Source organism: Echiichthys vipera (genome assembly GCF_963691815.1).
Source record: "Echiichthys vipera genome assembly, chromosome: 23".
Classification (NCBI taxonomy): domain Eukaryota; kingdom Metazoa; phylum Chordata; class Actinopteri; order Perciformes; family Trachinidae; genus Echiichthys; species Echiichthys vipera.
In genome coordinates, this window is record NC_139848.1 from 14,803,128 (window position 1) to 14,826,733 (window position 23,606).

General features: G+C 39.7%; 1 protein-coding gene across 4 annotated transcripts in view; it reads left to right on the forward strand.

The window, feature by feature from the left end:
* LOC310964935 (diacylglycerol kinase zeta-like) overlaps nt 1-23,606 on the forward strand; it is a 130,877-nt gene that overhangs the window by 40,820 nt on the left and 66,451 nt on the right. For all 4 annotated transcript variants that reach the window (XM_083938263.1, XM_083938260.1, XM_083938262.1 and 1 more), the window contains 13 exons: nt 1,052-1,134; nt 1,222-1,282; nt 3,943-4,056; nt 4,236-4,373; nt 5,292-5,370; nt 5,554-5,609; nt 7,692-7,754; nt 8,979-9,052; nt 9,780-9,891; nt 10,812-10,898; nt 12,134-12,246; nt 12,339-12,439; nt 20,693-20,772. In XM_083938263.1, the coding sequence (XP_083794389.1) occupies nt 1,052-1,134; nt 1,222-1,282; nt 3,943-4,056; nt 4,236-4,373; nt 5,292-5,370; nt 5,554-5,609; nt 7,692-7,754; nt 8,979-9,052; nt 9,780-9,891; nt 10,812-10,898; nt 12,134-12,246; nt 12,339-12,439; nt 20,693-20,772 (1,161 nt within the window). The remainder of the gene's footprint in view (nt 1-1,051; nt 1,135-1,221; nt 1,283-3,942; nt 4,057-4,235; nt 4,374-5,291; nt 5,371-5,553; nt 5,610-7,691; nt 7,755-8,978; nt 9,053-9,779; nt 9,892-10,811; nt 10,899-12,133; nt 12,247-12,338; nt 12,440-20,692; nt 20,773-23,606) is intronic.

Genomic DNA, 23,606 nt, shown 5'->3' on the forward strand with positions numbered 1-23,606 from the left:
CAAAGTTTAATCTTGGAATTCTGACTTTTATCTCAAAGTTTAATCTTGGAATTCTGACTTTTATCTCAAAATATAATCTTGGAATTCTGTCTTTAATCTTGGAATTCTGACTTTAATCTCAGAATTCTGACTTCAATCTTATAATTCTGACTTTAATCTCTGAATTCTGACTTCAGTCTCGGAATTCTGTCTTCAATTTCAGAATTCTGTCCTTAATCTCGGAATACTGACTTTAATCTCAGAATTCTGCCTTTAATCTGGGGATTCTGTCTTTCATCTCAAAATTCGGACTGCAATCTTTTTACTTATTTTTCTCAGAATTCTGAGCAAATGGTCCATTCAATGTATTTATTTTATATCTATCCTTTATTTTTAGCAGATAGAAATTTTCAGAAAGTCTCTAATGTCCAGCAGGGGGAGACTCCACTAAAAGCTGCATTCTCTCTAATGTCCAGCAGGGGGAGACTCCACTAAAAGCTGCATTCTCTCTAATGTCCAGCAGGTGGAGACTCCACTAAAAGCTGCATTCTCTTTAATGTCCAGCAGGGGGAGACTCCACTTAAAGCTGCATTCTCTCTAATGTCCAGCAGGGGGAGACTCCACTTGCTCCATAAAGATGTGTGATATTATAGAAGTCAGTGAGAGTCAAGTCTTCTTTAGTACATTAAACATTAATTTAAATGAATGAGTTACATTGGGCATTGAAATAAAACAAGTGGATGTGTTTTGGGGTGTTTTCTGTTTGACAGTTTCAGCAGTTTGACCTTCTCACAGCGTGTTTTCACTTCACTGGAACATTTAAGTTGCCTGAAACTATTTTGATCAGTGTACAGTTGCACCTTGATAACAAAGTTAGCTTGCTAGCATTAGCTGGTAACTTGCTGTGTTAGTGCATTAAAAGTGTCCGTCTTTAGCGTTTAGCTTAGGTTAGCACCATTGAAATAGCAGCGAAGCTCAGCTTGAAGCTGCTACGGCCTCCTCCCCAAATATGGTCATGTCCTTTTAAAAAAACAAAATGTCACAGTGGTTCTTGTTTCTCTCTCTCTGACAGGGTACCAAGATCATGCAGTCCTTCATGTGGTATCTGAACCCCAGACAGGTGTTTGACTTGAGCCAAGGAGGACCAAAGGAAGGGTAGGTGTCCGTAACATCAGTGAACATCCACTGGCAGTGTCAGATTTATTTGTCTGAACTGACCATTAACCACTGTCAATCTTGTAGCCTGGAGCTGTACCGTAAAGTCCATAACCTGAGGATCCTGGCCTGTGGAGGAGACGGCACTGTGAGTAGTAACCATGGAAACTATTTCCATGGTAGAAATACACATGCATTATAACACATGTTCATTCACCTGATTTTACGCGGCACAGAGGATAGAAACTTTAGACAGAAAATAGATTTGACAGGATACAAGAAATACAATGAAACATACAGTTCCTAAAATATATATTTTAAAAAATACTAAAACAATAGAAAAAGGACCATTTTTTGCAAGTTTTTAAGAAAAGATTTGAGGTAATTTTGGCTGTGTTATAGTTTTTTGCATAAATTTTGGTAAGAACTTTTATTTTTAGCCAAAGTTGTGAAATCCAATGTTACTTACTCTGACATGTCTTTTATACTCTTGTGATGCATTTTGCCCCCTTTGGTTCCCCTCGTGGCTGAAAACGTCCACGCACAAAACACTGCTATAAAATCATAAGATATCAATATTTAAAAAATAAATAAATTCAGAAATCTCTTTAACAACTTCAAACCTGCTCAAAACTACCAAACATTCAATAATTTTCAGGATTTTAACCTTTTGAATGACAGTTTTACTATTAAAAACTTAAGTTATTTATGACAAAAAAAACACAAAAATGAATTATTTTCCATTTAATAAATAGTAAAAAGTGTCCAGAGTCAGTATCTTGAACTGCATAAAAAATACTGATGCAATCAAATCCATTTTTTGCCAAACTTTGCCAAATCCAAGACTCTAATCCCCAGCAAAGTTTCATCAACCTACTATTTATTATATGGAAAATAAAACATATTTTGTGTTTTTTTGTAATAAATAATTTAAATTTAATTGATAAAATTGTCTATCAATAGGATCAAATCCTGAAAATGATTGAATGTTTGGTAGTTTTCAGCAGGTTAGAAGTTGTTTAAGAGATTTATGAAATTGTTTAAAAAAAAATATTGATATATCATGATTTTATAGCAGTGCTCGGACGTTTCCACTCCACTCCTCAACATTACTGTCTTTTAGAGCGTGTAGCAGGCTCACTTTTAAATCCAGAGTGAAGTGACTGTTATTATGTGAAACACAACCTAAGGAATTCATCGATACCCATCATGTCATGCTAGCTTGTTGGGATGTGGGCAAAATAACGCTCCAAAGGTACAATTTGGCGAGGGAAAAACCGACATGTCATCTTGCTGCCAAAAAATGCAATTCTTGCAGATATCTGCAAATTTTTTATTAAAGGTTGTATGTAGAATCTAGATTAAAAACTATACATATATATACATATATATATATATATATATATATATACTTTTTTTAAATAATACACCAACAAGGGATTTTGAAGGGTACAGAATGAAAGTATTGCTTTTCCATAAAAAAATCTATTTAGTCTGAATTTAAATTTGCCTCGTTTGACAACGACTTGTAGCAGCCAATAGCGTTGGGCGTTGCTGGTTGCCAGGGTTGTCTGTTGTTTGGTGCAGCTACTATAGTTGTTGTCCGTTGTTGCTACAGAAACAATGAATCATTCTGAGTTGAGAGCTAATTAATGGATTCCACAGCACTCACAGAAAGACTTCCAGTTGAAGACTGGCTAACGTTAAATACTGTTGTAAATTAATTGATTAGTCCAAATAAGTAGTTCCCCTGTTTGATCACAACTAGGCAACAACCTGGCAACCCGACTGCTGGAATTATTTTTTGTTGTTGCGACTACGATCTTGAGACACTAGATGGTGGTGTTCTGCTCATTCTCCATATTCAACCTTTAACATGGGATTTTGAAGGGATTTTTGATCGATTCTCAAGTGGTCAAAAATGGTTAAACATTGCACCGAATCTGTAGACCGGGTATCTGCTGACGATTTGAATTTGCTCTGCACAGGGTTCAGGAAAAGCGCAGGTCTATTGCGCTTGTTTTCTATTCACTTTTTTGGATCCAATCACCAAGCGTGTTTTTTTCACCTGGCGCACTATCGGCTGTTTAAACCCGATGACGACAGAGAAGCGTCGCAAGCAATTTTTCTTTTACAATTTACATCCAACATGGTGGCCGCCGAAGCGCAGTTGCTGCAGTTTTAAATGATTTCAGTGGCATGTTTACTTTGAAAAAAGAGCAGACAACTCGTCCTGGAGCAATTCCTCCAAAGAAAGGATGTTTGCTTTACTGCCGACTGATTTTGTTAAAAGTTGAATCTACCAATTAGCCCCGCTGGTGGCCAAACGAACGGAGCACGCCATCTGAATCGTTGGTCTGATTGGTTGAAGGACTATCCAGTCGTGTGCAGCCATTTGAACTACGCCCACCTCTTGTGCAGAAGAAAATTACAGCATTTTTCCAAGACCAAAATGCAATCTACGATTGAACTTGGTCTGGCAATCCGGCTGTTCAGTCGTGATGTAACATCCTTTCAAAATATGATTTCCGGGTCCAAGCCGGTCCGGGCCTCGTATTTCTATAACGCCGCAATGCCGTGTTCCCCGTTGTTTGAACAGATCTGAGTTTTTAAAAAACAACATAGTTGTAATTTTATTGTTCACATGTTTGCCGGTTGTCTGTTTTGTTTCAACAGAGTGTTTGTAAATCGTAATTTGAAAGGGTGTTACGTCAGACTTAACAACCGGATAGCCAGGCTACCAAATCTGTGTAACAAATGCAATCATCAGCATAGAAATATATCATGTCATTCTGTGTGTGGAACCAGGTGGGCTGGATCCTGTCTTGTCTTGATGAACTGGCATTAAATCCTCAACCTCCTGTTGCCGTGTTACCACTCGGGACAGGAAATGACCTCGCCAGGACCCTCAATTGGGGAGGGGTGGGTGCAAACACTAACAAACACATACACACAACTAACCTGTGCGAGTACATAGTCACAAACTAAAGTGCGGCTGGAACCATTGTTTTAAGTTGATTATGTTGTTTCAAAAGTTAAAATGTATTCATATTCTATTTGTGCAGATGTATGTGTTTTATGTATCTGTGCTTCTTCCCCAGGGCTATACAGATGAACCTCTGTCGAAGATCCTGTCCCATGTTGAGGACGGAGCTGTTGTCCAGCTGGACAGATGGAATCTACAGGTTGAACCAAACCTCAGTGCAGGGGCTGAACCGGACGAACAGCAAACTGATAAGGTCAGTGCGCGTACGTCATATTCAGATACTGTAGTGCTTAGATGATCCACAGCTAATTAGTAGTCTTTCCATCCAAGATTTTTAAGTGTTGCATTGAAGTGTTAAGCGTCTTTTTTCGGCACTTACATACATAAAATAAGCAAGCTTTATTTTGTGTAACAACTATTAACGGAGAAATCCGGGAGAGTCGCTAACAGCCGAACATAGCTAACACTGATTAGCTTGGGACAGTATGGTGACGACATATTTTTTAACCACTAATACTGCTCAAAATAACACCAAACCTCTGCAGCAGCATGAGAAGAGTCCCTACACAGAAATCAAAGCACCAACAACATAGTTAGTGAACCCAGAGTTTATTAAAAGAGTGTTTTAAAGACTTACCTACTGGCCCCTGTACCAGCTCCTCTCATAGTAAAGTCCATTCAAGTGGATTACCAAAGTCAATCCCAAAGGAATGGAGCCCATTGGTGCTATGTTTTGCATTACATTTAGAAACAAGTCACTATGTTTGGGGCTTGGTCTGGAGTTTAAACGTTAAGGCTCTTATCACTTGTCCTAACCTGGTTGCTTTCAAATACCAGAGAGTAGTTGATGGGTGTGAAAATACCCAGGTAGGAGGCTATTGCTGGATTAGCGGTTTGGACTTCCCTCCCACATGGTTGCGCCAATGCTGGTCTCACCCCTCGTGAGCGCCGAGCTCCTTCTTGTTACTTCAGTTCAGTTCAGCTGGAATGGTGTAACGCTGTGGTGTGGTCCGAGTAGCACCTTCAAAAGCTAGCATGCCTCTTGCCACACCTGCTGCACTTACGTATCTCGGAAACAAGTCTTGCAAAGAGTTATCTAGGGTTGCCACTTAGACTCGACTCTTACACATTGATGGGATACATTTTAATGTTTGTACGTATTCTCTCTCAGCTTCCTCTAGATGTTTTCAACAATTACTTCAGTCTCGGATTTGACGCCCATGTGACCCTAGAGTTCCACGAGTCAAGAGGTATGTTCGTATTCATAAACAGAACAATGAAAAATAAGTCACAGCGTAATATACTGCGAGGCGCTCACATTAATAATGATGTGTAAAGATTATGGTAACATTGCTTATTTGTGAAGACATTTCCATTTTATTCAAGCAAATCTGAAATATTTTGTTGACCTTCGGTCTCTGTCGTTGTTTCAGAGGCCAACCCAGAGAAGTTTAACAGCCGTTTTAGGAATAAGATGTTCTATGCTGGGGTGAGTGCATCTCAGTGTCAAAGATCAGTGTGAATGTTTCTGTTTAATACTGCGGCACAATGGGAGAAGTGAACAGATTATGACCTTTCCCTTAGACTGTTAATCACTGAAGTAACTATTTGACCCATTTCTCACAAACCACGTATCTCCAGAACATTCTGACAATAAAATGTCTCGAGCGGGGAACATAGCACCTGATCGCCTGATACAATCTGTCTCACAGCTCTGATTCTAGCTAATGTTAGCTTGATACAATCTCTTCACTCACAGCTCTGTTGCTAGCTAACATTAGCCTGATACAATCTGTTCCCTCACAACTCTCCAGCTAGCTAAGGTTAGCTTGATACAATCTGTTTCCTCACAACTCTGTAGCTAGCTAAGGTTAGCTTGATACAATCTGATCCCTCACAACTCTCCAGCTAGCTAAGGTTAGCTTGATACAATCTGTTCCCTCACAACTCTGTAGCTAGCTAAGGTTAGCTTGATACAATCTGTTCCCTTAACACTCACGTAGCTAGCTAACATTAGCCAGATACAATCTATTCCCTCACAACTCTGTTGCTAGCTATTGTTACCTGATACAATCAGTTCTCTCACAAATCTCTAGCTTGCTATCATAAGCCTGACACAATCTGTTCCCTCACAACTCTGTAGCTAGATAACGTTAACCTGATACAATCTGTTCCCTCACAAATCTGTAGCTAGCTTACATAAGTCTGACACAATCTGTTCCCTCACAACTCTGTAGCTAGATAACGTTAGCCTGATACAATCCGTTCCCTCAAAACTCTGTAGCTAGCTAACGTTAACCTGATACAATCTGTTCCCTCACAAATCTGTAGCTAGCTAACATAAGTCTGACACAATCTGTTCCCTCACGATGTGAACACAGGTTATGAACTTTCCCGTAGCCTGTTAATCACTGGTGTATATATCCGGCTGTTATTTCTGACATAACACTCTTTCAAAATATAATTTCCGGGTCCAAATGCTCCGTTGAAATAAAACAACGGCCGAACATGTAAACGATTACGATCACCTCTTTCGTCAGTTAGACACATTTTTTATCCATAAGACAGAGGTAAAATTACAATTATTTTTTTAAAACTCAGATCTGTTTAAACAACAGGGAACATGGCATTGCGGCGTTGTAGAAATACGAGGCTTGGACCCGGAAATCATATTTTGAAAGGGCGTTACGTCACGACTAAACAGCCGGATTGGACCCATTTATCGCAAGCCCCATATCTCAAGAACATTTTGACAATAAAATTTCTTTTTTCAGACGGACAGCAAAAAAGGCGTGAACACAGCTAAGCTAAGATCAGCTAATGTTCATGAAGGCCTCAGATAAATATGTGTGTTGTGGCTGTTAGCTGTGTAAATATATAATGTTAGCAAAGCAGAAATTCAGTATGCATATATAACTTTTCAGCCATCTACATGGCACTTAGTAAGCAAGCGTGGTATCTTTTGTAGAGAATCACTAGTTTGGCTAATTTTAGCTAAGCTAACTTGCTAACTAGTTTGCTCATTCCACCATATTTTCATGCTATACTTATTACAGAAAATAGGCTGAACAAAGGTGTCCCTCATCAGGCGACAAAAATGTGACCAGCATGTATGGAATTAGCAGGCTAGCTAGCTGGTTAGCTACTGTGCTCTAATGCTGCTATATTTACAGAAATTAATTGAAATTCATCTTGAAACAGTGTTGCAGCTCTCAAACACTAAGAGCTATCACCACATCAATTTTTACTGAGCCCCACAAGGCTTCATTTGTCTGCAAAAGGCCGACATTCACTTAAATCAGTTCAACTGCTCGTCAAAAGTAAATGATTTCAACAATAACTTTCTCACTCTCACTTAAAAGATTTCTCTATCTTTGCTCAATGCCTAACGAATTGTGTTAGTGTGACAGAAGGCGCTTAATGGAATTTTTCATTTATTTCAGGGTCATAGAAACTGATAATTATACTAATAACAACTGTGTAATATCCTTTACAGTGTTTCCATAATATTTTCTGAGACAATGCTGCTTACTGGTCTGTTTACGTTTATGTGTCTGTGTGTCTCATACAGACAGCATTCTCGGATTTCCTGATGGGAAGCTCCAAAGACCTGTCCAAGCACATCAAAGTGGTGGTGAGTAGCTGTCGATCAAGCAGTCAGTCATGGGTAAAGAAACAGTCACTCCATCTCTGTCTCTCTTCTCTTCTTCAGTGGATGCATAGTGAGTGTGTTTGGTTTTTCACGGTGGTCATGCCTCTATCTATTTTTCTTCTCTTGTTTTACAGAGGGTTTTAGAATTGGGTCAATTAATGTAAATGACACCAGAGGGAAAAGTAGAGTGTTGATGGATTATGTAAACCCATGGTTGGTTGCAGGTTTATTGCACAGAAAGAAGTATGGAAATGTTGATTGGTAGTGGTGAGGGCAGAGAGGTGGACCCAAGCATAATGCAACATAACTAACGTTAGCCTGATAAAATCTGTTCTCTCACAACTCTTTAGATAGCTAACGTTATCCTGTTACAATCTGTTCTTTTACAACTCTGTAGCTAGCTAACATTAGCCTGATACAATCTGTTTACTCACAACTCTGTTGCTAGCTGGCATTAGCCTGATACAATCTGTTCTTTCAATTCAATTCAATTCAAACAACTTTATTTATCCCCACAGGGCAATTCAGTTTGCAGCCTCAGTCACATAGAAACAAGAAACAACAACAAAAACAAAGACACATACAGCATCCACTCTGTCAGTACTGCAGGTTGGCAGAGGCAACTGGAGCTAGCAGCGTGTAACAACAGGAAATAAAAAATGAATAAATATACACATTAAGGCTCTCAGGTGTACAATGCCTGGCCTGTGTTAATTAGCTGTCAGCAGCTTTCACAACTCTGAAGCTAGCTAACATTAGCCTGAGACAATCTGTTCTCTCACAACTCTGTAGCTAGCTAACATTAGCCTGATACAATCGGTTCCCGTATCTATGTTTCCGGCTTTGCATGTGATCGGGGAACATTGGGCCCTTTTTTAGAAAGGTCTGATGTTTCCTGATCTGTTACATTTCCACAATCAATGCTGAATTCCACAGGAAATAGGCTATATATATATATATATATATATATATATATATATATATATATATATATATATATATATATACCGTAACACTACCCCCTAACCGTAGCCCTTAACCCTAACAAAATGCTGAATTAAATCAACGAAGGCAGAGGCTTATGCGACTGGGGAACATAGGGATGACCCCCTCTGTACCTAGCTAACAGTAGCCGGATGCAATCTGTTCTCTCACAGTTCTGTAGCTAGCTAACATTTGACCTTTCAAATCTCTCTTTCTCTCCAGTGTGACGGGACAGATTTAACATCAAAGGTTCAGGACTTGAAGCTGCAGTGTCTGGTCTTCCTTAACATCCCCAGGTGATACCACTACTATTATTACTGATACTCCCTTTTACCATGTACCGTGACACATGTCGTGTCCTCCGTATCATGATACATATCATGGCCTCAGTATCGTGATACATATCGTGACCACTGTATCGCAATACATATCGTTGCAGAGGCCACGGTACGTATCACGATACAGGGGCCTCTATATCACGATACGTACCGTGGCCTCCGTATCCCGATAAATATCGTGGCCTCTATACGGTGATTCATATCATGGCTTCTGTTTCGCGATACATATTGTGACCTCTGTATCGCGATACACATTGTGGCCTCTATATGGTGATACATATCATGGCCTCTGTTCGTGATACTGTACATATCGTGGACGCTGTATCGTGATACATATCGTGGCTTCTGCATCGTGATACATATTGTATATTCTGTATAGTCATACACATCGTGGCCTCTTTATTGTCATACATATTTTGGCCTCCGTATCGAGTAACATATCGCGGTCTCTGTATCGTGATACATATCATGCCGTGAGGTTATATGTTTGTTTTTTTTTAAACATGACTTCCATTGAGCCAAGACAAACATACCTTTACATTAGCACTTCTACCTGAAGTTTAATTTTACAATTTACAGTCCTAGGTGCAAATCCATCCAGAATCAAAACCAAAACTTAATTTTAAGCACAAATGTCACTGCATGGAAAGATGTTTATCATGATTTGGTGTGTGTGTGTGTTCAGATACTGTGCAGGCACTACACCTTGGGGAAACCCCAGTGAACATCACGACTTTGAACCCCAACGCCATGATGATGGATATATCGAGGTCATTGGGTTCACTATGACTTCACTGGTATGTAGCTCACTGTATCCTGGTAGCCATGGCAACCACAGAAGGAAGACTGGCTGCCTGTTGTGTCTCTTACTTGATTAGAATACATATAAATGTTCTCTTACCCGGGGTGTCGGATGTGGTGATTAGTATAATTGATATGATTAACAGAGCTCAGTATCATGTCAACAACACATACTATGCACTCAAAAACTTACATTTGAACTGTATTTCCAGAACTTTCAAAGATTCTTTTAACAAATGGGCATAAAAAATATTCTGCCCAATAAAATATTAAGTAAGTCATAAGTAATACGGTAAGTATTTCCTGGTAGCTCCAGCTGATAACCAAAAATTAAAAAATTCTATCATAATTTTTTTAAGTCAAAACTTGGTTTAAGGCGTCAAAAATATCCATTTTCTTGCTAGCCTCTTACAATCTGTTCCCCCACAACTCTGTGGCTAGCTTATATTAGCCTGCTACAATCTGTTCCCTCACAACTCTTTAGCTAGTTAACATTAGCCTGATACAATCTGTTCCCTCACAACTTTATAGCTAGTTAACATTAGCCTGATACAATTTGTTCCCTCACAACTCTGTAGCTAGCTAACATTAGCCTGATAGAATCAAGCTAGGCTGTGTACACATATTTTAATAAATGTTAAAAGTCAAGTAAAAAAAAAAATCCATTTTATTGTGCAGGTTTGAAAATCACGAGTTAAAAGCCATAATGAGGAATCTGTTGGGGGATCCCATGCCACAAGGGAAATGTTGGAAAAGCTGGACTAATGACCAATTAAAAAATTGTGTGTGTGTGTGTGTGTGTGTGTGTGTGTGTGTGTGTGTGTGTGTGTGTGTGTGCGTGTGCGTGTGCGTGTGCGTGTGCGCGGGGGTGTGCGTGTGCGTGTGTGCGCGGGGGTGTGTGTGTGTGTGTTTGTAGGCTACTCTCCAGGTTGGAGGTCATGGTGAGAGGTTGAACCAGTGCAGAGAAGTCACCCTCACCACTACAAAGCCTCTCCCAGTACAGGTACAGATGACGGTATTTGTTTAAAAACAAAACAACGTAAGCTTAGAGCTGAGCCGCTTGCCTCATCACTTGTTTAAGATGACGCTACTTGAGGCAGATGGTGCACACAGCTTAGTCTGTATTTTGTGACTAAACCCAAAATAATCCAATATAGAGAGCAGAGATTGACCTCTGGTGGTTTGCGCTGTACACTAAATCACATCTACATCTAGAGCAAGCAAATGATGGAGGAATGCACAGTGCACGGTTAAATACAGTTAGTATACAGTTAGTATAATCTATACTATATAATATACTGACCAGTTTTTTTCATTTCAACTCCCATCAATTCCCATATATCTCCATTAATTCCCATATTTTCCAATTAATTCCCCAAAATTAATTTTAATTCCCATATATTCCTGTTAATTCCAATATTTATTCCCATTAATTCCAATATATTCCTTTTAATTCCCAGTATTTCCAATATATTTCTTTTAATTTCCATATATCCCCATTAATTCCTTATATTTCTTTTAATTCCCATATATTCCTGTTAATTCCAATATATTCCCATTAATTCCCATATACTCCCAATTTTTCCAATATATTCCTTTTAATTCCCATATGTTACTTTTAAGTCTTATACTGTATTCATAATAATTCCCATATACTTCCATGAATTCCAATATATATATATATTTAATTCCCATATGTTCCCTATTAATTCCCACATATTACTGTTAATTGTCCTGTATTTCTTTTAATTCCTATGTATTCCCATTAATTCTCATATACTCCCATTAATTCCGATATATAAATATATTTATTTCCCACTAATTCCCATATATTCCCTATTTATTCCCACATATTACTGTTAATTGTCCTGTATTTCTTTTAATTCCTATGTATTCCCATTAATTCCCATATATTCATTTTTAACTCCCATATATTACTGTTAATTGCCCTATTTCTTTTAATTCCTATATTTTTCCATTCATTCCCATATTTTATACTGTAATGTATCTTGCAAAAGTTTTCCGTAAAGTTTTCTGTAATTCACTGGAAACTTTCTACCCGTTTCCTTTCCCTTTCCAATCCCAGAAACATCCCCTTAATCCAACATTTTTGAATCACAGAGGAGGAGCCGTACTTAAAACAATACGGTCAGGATTTTGGATCGGGTAGTTCAGTGAAGTGTCCGTCTGTTTGGAGACGCAACCGTGTGTAATTCTGTAAACTTGTGTTCTTGTCAGGTGGACGGCGAACCGTGCAGACTCGCTCCCTCCGTCATCCACATCAGCCTCAGGAACCAGGCGAACATGGTCCAGAAAACCAAACGGCGGACCTCACTTCCGCACCTCAACGAGTGAGTACACAAAGACGGAGCCTCTGACCGGACTGAAGATCTGCGGTTTAAAATGACTTGGTAAACGCGCTCTTGTCCTTTTTGTGTTTCAGTCAGCAGCCGGTCCCAGAGAGGCTGAGGGTCAGAGTCAGCAGGATCAGTATGACCGACTACGAGACTCTGCACTACGACAAGGACAAACTACGGCAAGCATGTGAGGAAACACACGCACACACACACACACACACACACACACACACACACACACACACACACACACACACACACACACACACACACACACACACACACACACACACACACACACAAGCACACACACACGCACACTAGCACGAGGCTACATCCCCATTCCGCTGAAAACAAACTGCCAGCTTTGACTGGCGGTAAATCCCCATCCTCCTCGACCTGAGTGCGGCCTCTGATACCATCAGCCACCCCACCCTCCTCAGTAGATTACGTTCCAACGGCGTCACCCACACTCCACTAAACTGGTTCCGATCCTACCTCTCAGGCTGCACTCAGTTCATCGAACTCAAATCCTTCACATCCCAGCCTTCCCCCCTGTCACTTCAGGTGTGCCCCAGGACAGAGCCCTGGGGCACACAGTTTTTACTGTTATGCGGATGACACCCAGCTCAGTTATGTGGATGACACCCAGCTCTACCTCTCCAGTAACAATGACAACAGGCACACTACCTACTTTGTATGACCTCGGTACATGTTATCGACCCTGTTTGCAACCCTCATGTTGACCCCTCCCCACTATCCCCCCAGCACTTATTCACAGCTTGACTGTGAGTTCATTGTTATCTTAATCAACATACGTAAACCAAGGATTTACACACCTTAACTCAGAAAAACCCACTATATAAAGTTGATTTCTGACAGGGGGGCGTGGACAAGTGACATAGGGTTACTCTCTTCTACGGAGGTGCCAACGATGCTATCCGGCTGTTCAGACATGACGTAACCCCTTTAGAAATATGATTCCCGGGTCTGAGCCTCATATTTCTACAACACCGCAGTGCCGTGTTCCCCGTTGTTGGAACAGATCTGAGTTTAAAAACAAAACAAAAACGTAATTGTCATTTTACCTCATTCTTATGAATGAAAAAGTTGTCTAACCGACAATCGCAATTGTTCAAATGTCGGGTCGTTGTTGTTTGTTTTATTTCAACGGAGCGTTTGGACCCGGGAATCGATCCAGCATCGGCAGGTGACATTTTAAAGTAAGCCAGTGGTTAGATGGTTAAATTTACTTTACGTCATTTTCATTTTTACGTGGAAAATTGAATGGACGGCGCCCATTCAATCCTATGGAAAAGCTGCTCAGTGGGCTCCCTTAAGGACGCCGCCATTTTGGTTCCTGTGAGCGCGGGAGGACTTACTGGCCCGTGCCGAAGTGCCAAACTCTAGTCTGTCTCGACCGCAGCAGTGTGCTCATGAGTGTCTTACATCTCTGTAGTTAGTAAATTGAGTAAAAGTTGTCCACATACGTAGTTGGCATAAGTAATATATGTATTTAAATAAGCTAAAATAACAATAACAAGAGATGTTTGTATCTTGACTAAAATGCGCCAAAATACCATCTAAAGAAAATAGTAATATTAGTTTAATTTCCAGTCCTGAGCACTATCTTGAATATAACTGCAGCTATTATATTCATTTCCACTGTAGGAGACTTTTCCATGGGAATATATGGGAATCATATGTAAATTGGGGGTAATGAACGAATAAATAAATACAGCTACTGCGGATTAAATGTGTCTCGAGGATCAATACATGAATAAATACATACGTAAATAAATGTATAAATAAGTAAATACAGTAATAAATACAGAAATGCTGTCCATGGGAGGTTAAGATGGGGAATTATATTCCAAATACAAAACTTATGGGATATGGGAATTAACTGGAAATTGGGGATAATTGGAATTAACTGTTTCAGTGTATAAATGAGTAAATACAGGACCTATGGTGGACTAAACATGACTCGAGGATCAAGAAAAGGAATAAATGAATACGTAAATAAATGTAAAAATGAATAAATACGACCACAGTAATAACCAGCAGTATTGTCTATGGGCGGGTACGAGCACTGACAAAAAATGAAAGGAATCATGGTTTTCATGTTTCCACTGTTGCCTGAATGTTCTTTTTTTAGCAGCCAGTCAGTGTTTAATCAGACACTATCATGGTTGGGTTCATATTAAAGGGTCAGTCCCCACATGGAGAAATGAATCCATTTATCCAGTGTTAAAAGGCATTAAAACCAGAAAACACCAGACAGAAGGATCACAATTATACAACAATAATCAGCCACAATGCAAACTCTATAATTATTGTCCAAAAGGTCCAAATAACGTTCTCCGACAGAAACAGTCACTTTATGGTTTCAAGCACAACAAAATAAAGAAAGAATTTCAGATTGTTTGATTCTGTTTTAGTGGTTTTTTGTAGGAGTGAATCATCTTCTCAAACTAAATAATAAAGGATCTGTGATAAGTTTCAGTTTCGTTTTTTATCTTTAATCTCTAACGCTGTCTGAGTTTTCTGAGAATTGGACCATGTAGAGACAGAATTTACATGCTGTCGTGTAAATAAGATAAATAAGATAAATAACATAAGGCTGTTTAGTTTGTTTACAAAGGACAAAGTAAAGAGCTGTTCTATAGGAAAGGGATCCTTAAATGACTCCTGTTGGGATCTGACGCTATTCAGAAAATACAATTACTGCGCCCCCTGATATAATGGTAGGGGAAACACTGCATATATGTTATTTATATATTTATCATCCTGTATTGAGATTTTTTGAATAGGCCTACTACAAGTTATAATTGTAAAAACTCTGTCTCTTTAGCTATTATCGGTTAAAACACAGTATAGTCAAAGTTGATTGTTTAAAAGATGCTCAATACAAGTTTTATTTCAATTAAATTTTATTTACAGTGCCAAATCATAACAAAAGTTAGAGTAGGTATAGATAAATCATAAATAAGTCATAGAGTGTCTATGACTTATTTATGATTTACAGAGACCCAACAATTCCCCCGTATGTCTTGACCGGAGAGAGAGAGAAAAGACAGACACAAAGACAGACAGAGAGACACTTCCAGAGATGCAAGCAACTAAAGATTAACAGTAACTATAAGAATATCTATAGCAATGTGAATATGACTTGTATGTTATGGCAGTTAATACAGCAGAAAAGTGGAAACAAGCACAGCAGAAAATTATAATAATTATAGTGGCAAACATGATCAATGATGAGTAGTGGCAATAACATCTGTAATATAGTGAGACATACATGTTTTTATGGCTACAATTGTTATAGTTTATTAAACTAGTGATAGCATATATGAGTAACAGTGATAATAGCAGCAGGAAAGCATCATGCAGGGCCACAGCAGCAGGCACCACCACGATCAGCAGAGACCTGCGAGACGACAAAGCACAAACAGCTCCGGGGAAGAAGCTGAATTAGTAACATGCATTGATGAGACATGAATGATACAAACAGAGAGGAGAGAAGCTCAGAGGATCAGGAAAAATAATATATATATATATATATATATATATATATATATATATATATATATATATATATATATATATGTATATATATATATATATGTATATATATATATAATAATTTTACAAAAATAACAATAGTAAAACACGGGACACCATGTTTTAAAGTGTGAGCAGCAGAGTTGCGCCTCTGCCGGAGCCTTACACTGGGCCTTTACGTGGACGTGCACCCTCCTTCTCCTGCCCATAACTCCATTTTGGTTCGGCCTAAAATAATGAATACCTCTTTTATTTTAGTAGAGGGTCTGAGGATAATTATGAGCCTTTGATTGGTATCCAGACCTTTTTTTTCCCCGGAGGGGACCTCCTCTCTCCCGTTTGTATGGAAGCGAATGGGCGGATGTGCTTCCGCACGCAGTACCGCGCTTGGCCGCTCAGCCCACGGTGGCAAATGACAAGAGCTCCTATCCTCGGGGACCTGAGGTCACATGACCTTTAAAGGGGTCCGTCAACTAAATAACGTTGTCTCCGAAATTGCCGGATTAAATTCAAGATATGGTGTCACACCTGGGTTACTATGACAACGTGTATCAAGCCCCTACGCTTTTAGAACTACATGGATGAAATACATTAAGTTATCGGCATTTACCAAAGAAGACACTTTTAACATCATGATGCAACATTTTTATGCTTTTCTTTTGATTAAATTAAAGTTGTTATGTGTTGAACCGTGCTTGAGACACTCACACTGTAGGGCAATTTTGAGATTTGGCTCAAAAATGGAAGAAATTTAATGATAAAGCTGTTTTTTATTACAACAGTCCCTTGTCAAACAAAGAAATTAAATCATTTACTGCATTTGAACTCATGCCAACACTGATTATATTCATGTTAGTTTGGAGTTTTGACACAGGGTGGCGCTGTTACCCTTGACAACGTCCTTATGTATTGCTTTAGAATTCTCTCCACTATTTACATTGGTGTGGATGTAGAGATGCTTCTTTGTCTTTTCGTGTTTTACATATCATTTCTATGTATTGTAAACTATCAAGGGACTTAAATCCTTAGTGGAAATTTCATATTATTCCTAATAATTCACTTTTTTTCCTTTATTTTGGCCAGCGTGTTGATTGGTTTTAAATATCATTTCCATCATTTTTTTAGACCTCATCCTTTGTTCTCGCTATGTGAAGTTTGAGCTGTTTCACATTATGCAAATCAATCACTGCTCTCAACTTGTGGATGTGTCACACTCAGGGAGATGGTAAAAATACACTTCATGCCCCCGAGGCGCAGCGGTTATGTCATCTCCATGGCTCTCTCTCTCACTGAGGCTCTATGTTCTGAAACACGGATAGAGGAGAGAGAACAGGCGGAGCTTTTACAGCTACGGGAATATAGTTCAATGATCACGGAACGGGTTACCAATGACTTGTGTTGTCCGACCAACGGGAGCATTTAGAGCTTAAAGTCATGGTTTATGGCAACAAACGATGGGGTGCACAGACTTTTTGAAGGGCAGGGGCAAAAAGGAAATAAAAGGGCACATATAGCATGACCTCGCCACTGAAGAGGGCACTTTGGCACACATTTTGGCTCCTAGAGGGCACTTTAGCACACGTTTTGCTCCTAGAGAGCACTTTAGCACATGTTTTGGCACCTAGAGGGCACTTTAGCACACGTTTTGCTCCTAGAGGGCACTTTAGCACACATTTTGGCACCTAGAGGGCACTTTAGCACAGATTTTTGCGCCTAGAGGGCACTTTAGCACACGTTTGTGCTCCTAGAGGGCACTTTAGCACACGTTTTGGCTCTTAGAGGGCACTTAAGCACACATTTTGGCACCCAATAGGGCACTTTAATACACTTTTTGGCTGCCACGAGGACACTTAAGCACGTATTTCGGCTCCTAGAGGGCACTTTAGCATGCGTTTTTGCTCCTAGAGGGCACTTTAGCACATGTTTTGGCTCCCAATAGGGCACTTCAGAGCGTAATTTGGCGCCCAATAGAGCACTTTTATAATAAATACCATCTAATCTAACTGTAAGGCAAGGAATGTCCGTGTTAACTGTTCATCTGATCTACTTACTGCTGTACTGATGGGGCTGGGTCCAATTTGGTAAAATTTGACTTTTTGTTTCTCTAGCAACAAAATTTACATTTTGAACAAGTGTCCAAATCTGACTTTTCTCTAACAAATATTGAGCAATCGTCACCAAATTTGGCACAGAAAATTGTTAGACCAAGCTCGAAAGAGAAACCTTTTCATATTTTTCACATTTCATACAGTTTTGTTAAAGCTGCTGCCCAAAGTTGCACAAATGCTGTGGGCGGGGCCTATATCACAAAACATGTCATATCCCCTGTGCTGTTGACACCGCATTTGGTAGCCATGTGTAAATATGACCTCTGAGTAAACATGGAAGTTTCTGTTTGTTTTGTTGCACTTTGACCAGCAGGTGACGCTGTAGCAGCATCATATAAATATTAAGGAAATCATTTCTGCCTGAGTATGTCTGACTGTCCTTCACATTACGTAACAAACATTTATCCAATCTACTTAACACTAAGCAGGTGTGTTGACAAAGGACTAAGGGAGTGCAGTGTCGAATTTGGTGCAATTTGGCCAGTAGGTGACACTGTAGCAGCGTCATTTAACTATAAATGAAGGACTTTTGGTCTGAGAATGTCTGACTGTCCTTCACCTAACTTAATAATCATTTATCCGATCTACTTCACACTAGGCAGATGTGTTGATGAGGACCTAAGGGAGTGCAGTGTCAAGTTTGATGCACTCTGTCCAGTAGATGGCACTGTAAAAGCATCATTTATCTATAAAGGATGGAATTTTTGTCTGAGTATGTCTGAGTGTCCTTCACATAACTCAACAACCGTTTATCCAATCTACTTCACAGTAGGCATTTGTGTTGGTGATGACCTAAGGGAGTGCAGTGTCGAAATTGGTGCAATTTGACCTATAGGTGGTGCTGTAGCATCATCTTACTATGAAGGAAGGAATATCTGTTTGCTTATGTACAGCATGTATGACTGGGCGGACTAATGTGGGCTTATTGCACTTGATCTCTAAAAACTATTGCACAATGTCTTTGAAAAGCCGTTTAACATTCCTCCACGTCCTGTTGTGTGGTTCTTTAAAAACCCCGAATGCTGCTTGTATTTATATGAGCTATCTTTACAAACTGTGCATGCTCCATCACCATGCACAACAACCAATTAGTTGCTCCTGGGGTGCCACTTGAAAAGGTCAGTTTCGAGAGTCCATGAAACGAATGCAGCAGTGTTCGGTGTGGCGATTGCTTCCAGATGCAACCGGTGAATCCACCGCCCCGTTCCTCATGTTTGTGATCTCCCAGGAGCGTTTGGAAGGTAGCGAATTAGCAAAAGAGTGAATAGGCGACACGCTGTTCTCGAAATCCGACCGTGTTTCTCCTACTCGCTCCCAGTGCAGTCTTTGTTTTCCACACTGAGACGTTTAGTATCAATGAGAGTGTGTGGGTTCAGGAGCTACTCGCTGGATTTGACAGCTCTTCCAGCACAATGAGCCGTGTGATGTTCAGCCAGCAGCGTTCGCGTCGGTGCAGCGGGCGGGCGGCAGGCCTGCACTGCCTCGGGGGAGCAGTCTTTATTCTTCCGACGACCTTTGTCCGCTTAGTGACGACAAACCAGCTGGGTCGGGCTCATTTAAGAAAATAAAAACACCATGGTTAAGTTGAATTTTTTCACTGCGCGTAAACCGTCAGGTGCGGAGACGTCCAGTGTCCGTGTCATCAACAACCTCCGCAAATGTGCCGCACATGGTCACGCTGTAATTCTACTCCAACACACAGATTTGTTTACGCTCTTTCATTATTATAATTTTTTCAAAGCACAGGTTTTTAAAAAAGTGTGTTTTTAGAAGAGATTTAAAGGAGACGGGGTCCTGACAGTAAAGGTTCTTGGAATCTCTAACAGGGCTGCACTTAGACTCATAAATGATCAAACATTTTTTGATATACTGTATTGTACTTAATTTCTGTCTGAGTGTCCTTCACATAACTCAACAACCGTTTATCCGATCTACTTCACACTAGAGAGGCGTGTTGATGAGGACCTAAGGGAGCGCAGTATCGAATATGGTGCGATTTGAGCAATAGGTGGCGCTGTAAAAGCATCATTTAACTACAAAGGATGGAATTTTTGTCTGAGTTCGTCTGAGTGTCCCTCACATAACTTAACAACCGTTTATTCGATCTACTTCACACTAGGCAGGCCTGTTGATAAGGACCTAAGGGAGTGCAACTTTGCCAGATGGTGGCGCCAAAACAAATTTTTACATTTTGGCCCTTAACTTTTGAATCGAACGTCTGTCGGTTTGTGTCCAAATCTGTTTTATTCTCTACCCCTCCTAAAAATTTTGAGCATCATCACCAGATTTTTTATATTACAAAAAATGTCATATCTCTGGGACAATGCGGTATTTTATACGGGGCCAGTCTATAAACATTATTCTAGAGCCCTGAGGCCTGAATCCCCCCTGACTTTTAATTCGCATTAAAAGACTTCCGACTTTCTTCTAAGCCGTTTCTTTCCGCCACAAAAAGGATGCACTCAGGTAATGTTGCGGTATCATTTTCAGCCCCTCTGATGCACTTTGGACCACAGTTTAAGCGTCAGTTGACATTTTGCTCTCAGCAGTTCCCAATTACGGCGCTAAGCAACCGCAGCACGCCTGATCGTCCGGTCCTACCGTGCATTTAATTAGATTCACATGGATCCCCGGGTCTACGTCGGTCCCCCCGCCAGATGACCGAGAATTAAAAAGGAGCGGCGCTCCCAGGGTCTTGAGGGCCGAGAGCTGTATAAGTAGATATCAAAGTGCTGTTGGATAATTGTCTTGTTCCTCTGTATCTGCAGCCATTCCTCTGGGACTCATCGTGGTTTCCGGCGACAGCGACTTAGAAACCTGCAGAGAACACATCCAGCGTTTGCAGGAGGTAAGGAGGGGCGGGGCGGGGGTCAAAGTACGGAAGGAAGCCTGTGTTGTCAGATTGTGAAGTTGAAAAGTCGTTGAACTTCTAACACTGAATACGAATATTAGGACTCTAAATTTATGTCTTTATTGTCGTTTTCATAAATTCAAGGTTAAAGAATTCCGCATTAAAAAATTCAATGTTAAACAAGTCAATGTTGAAAAATTCAATTTTGAAAACTTTAATGTTGAAAAATTCAATGTTGAAAAATTCTATTTTGAAAACTTCAATGTTGAAAAATTCAATGTTGAAAAATTCAGTGTTAAAGAAATCAATGTTTTAAAAATTCAGTGTTAGGAAATTCAACGTTAAATGTATGAGCATTAAAAAATAAAGAGTTGAATTCGGAGTCAGGACATTCAGATACATATTTTCATTGCATTAATATTCAGTGCTAGAAATTAACGAGTTTTTAACTTCAAAACCCGACGACACAGATTTCCTTCCATACTGTTTATTGATGAAGGTTAAAGATTCAATCCAAAGTTAAAGAATTTAATTTGTTATGCTGACATTTTTACCGTAGAACTGTTTTTTAACATTTATTTTTCATCGCTGAATTTTTTTAACATAAATAAAACAATTTAATGTTGAATTTTTTTGTTTTTTAATGTTGAATTTTTTAATATTGATTTTTTTCACATTGCATTTTTTTAAAGCTGATTTCTTTAATGTAAAACTTTTTAACATTTAATTTTTTAGTGCAGATTTTTTAACATTGAATTTTTTAACACAGTTTTTCTAACATTAAATTTTTTGATGTTTTTTTAACATTGAATTTTTTATCATTGAATTTTTAACATTTCATTTTTTACTGTTGAATTTAACGTTGAATTTTTAACGTTGATTTTTTTCAACACTGATTTTATTCAACGTGGAATTTTTCAACCTTGATTTCTTTAACCTTGGATTTATAGAAACATTTGACTTCAACTCAGAGTCAAAGCGTTCAGATACATATTTTCAACGCACAGATGCTCATCGCTGGAAAATTCAATGACTGTTTAACTTCAAAATCTGACCACACAGATCTAGGAGTGGAAAGAAAAGGGCAGTAAAGCAGAAATACTCTTAGAAATGCAGACAACACTAATTAAAGTGTGGGCGCTATTGAGTTTCTGGAGGAATTTTACCTAGGAAAGAAATATGGTGTCATGTTTCAGTCAAGGAAGTGGATGTGGAGTAGTATCGAGGTGCTGGTGATTGGTTGCTGAGTATCTAGACCGCTCTCGTCTCTGTTCTCCGTATGCTCCCTCCTTCTTCTCTAGGACTTCTGTTCCGTCCGTCCCCCCTTCAGACGCTTGCCACTGCAGGTTGGTAGCTGGACGCTGGAGCTTTTTTTTTTTGTCGTTTGACTTTTGTTTTGGCTCAGAGGCACACGGGAAACTAACAGCTCAACAACATTCAACATATTATCGGACACACTTACAGCCGCTGATTCACACTCATCTGATGTTAACAGTGGACACAAAGAAATGGATGTCGTCGCACGCAGGAACATTACAAAAAGTGATCGATATATTCAAAGTTCTCCCTGACTTCCTGGTTGATCCAATAAAGAAGTGCCAAAAAATGCAGTTCTCTGAGTGTCCACTAGGGGCAGGTTTCATAATAGAGCAGTTTCTCATTGACCCCCATGTTAAACAGGCCGTTTTCACAGCATAATTAAACCTATTTAAGGTCTGGTACAAGAAAAAACATTCTAGTCTGTATGTTTAGGTCCTATCTCCATGGCAACACTGAGGAGGGTGAATTTCTTTGGACCAGGCTAGTTTTTATTTTATTGGAGGTTCAAGTTTATGAATAATTAGCTAGCTAGCCTCTGGCCCCCTTGGAGGCTAGTTGTCAGGATTAGCACGCTAACTCCACCATTTGTGCGGTGGTGTTTCCATAAGTGACGAGATAATTGGCAATTCGATCATACTAACATACGCTGGGGAATTTCTTCAAAGGTTATGGGAAGTTGGTGTCATTTTATTCAGTAGTAAAACTCCTGCTGACAATCCTGTCCAGTGGCCTCTTTAACAGGGGTGTGCGCAGACTTTTTGAAGGGCAGGGGTGAAAAGGAAAAAAAGGGCACATATAGCGCGTCCTTGCCACTCAAGAGGGCACTTTAGCATGTTTTGGCTTCCAAGAGGGCACTTTAGCACATTTTGGCTTCAAAGAGGGCACTTTAGCACACGTTTTGGCTTCCAGGAGGGCACTTAAGCATGTTTTGTCTTCCAAGAGGGCACTTAAGCACACGTTTTGGCTTCCAAGAGGGCACTTAAGCATGTTTTGTCTTCCAAGAGGGTACTTTAGCACACGTTTTGGTTCCTATAGGGCACTTTAGCACACGTTTTGGCTTCCAAGAGAGCACTTTAGCACATATTTTGGCTTCCTAGAGGGCACTTTAGCATACATTTTGGTTCCAAGTGGGCACTTTAGCACGCGTTATTCAACAATTGGGCCATCCGACCCTTCTTCTGCATTTTAATCTCTTTTTATACCTTTATTACACAAGTCGATTCTTTTGAAAAGGGCTTTTTTAAATTACCAACCCTAACCCTCTGATCGACCCCAAGATTCAAGCAGGAGGCGACAGGCTATTCGGCTAATATCTCTGCAGTCCTTTCGGGCTTGTTTAAATCAGCTTATTTGTCACCGTCAAATTCATGAGTGAAGCTTCCTGTCTGAATGCAGAGGTGGATTGTTGTAGAAGAGTTGCATCAGACACCCGCGCTCATAGCCAGTGTGAGTGATTGACAGCTGAAGAAATCGAGTTAAAGGAGGCGCTCTAAACGTTTCACCAATATGAA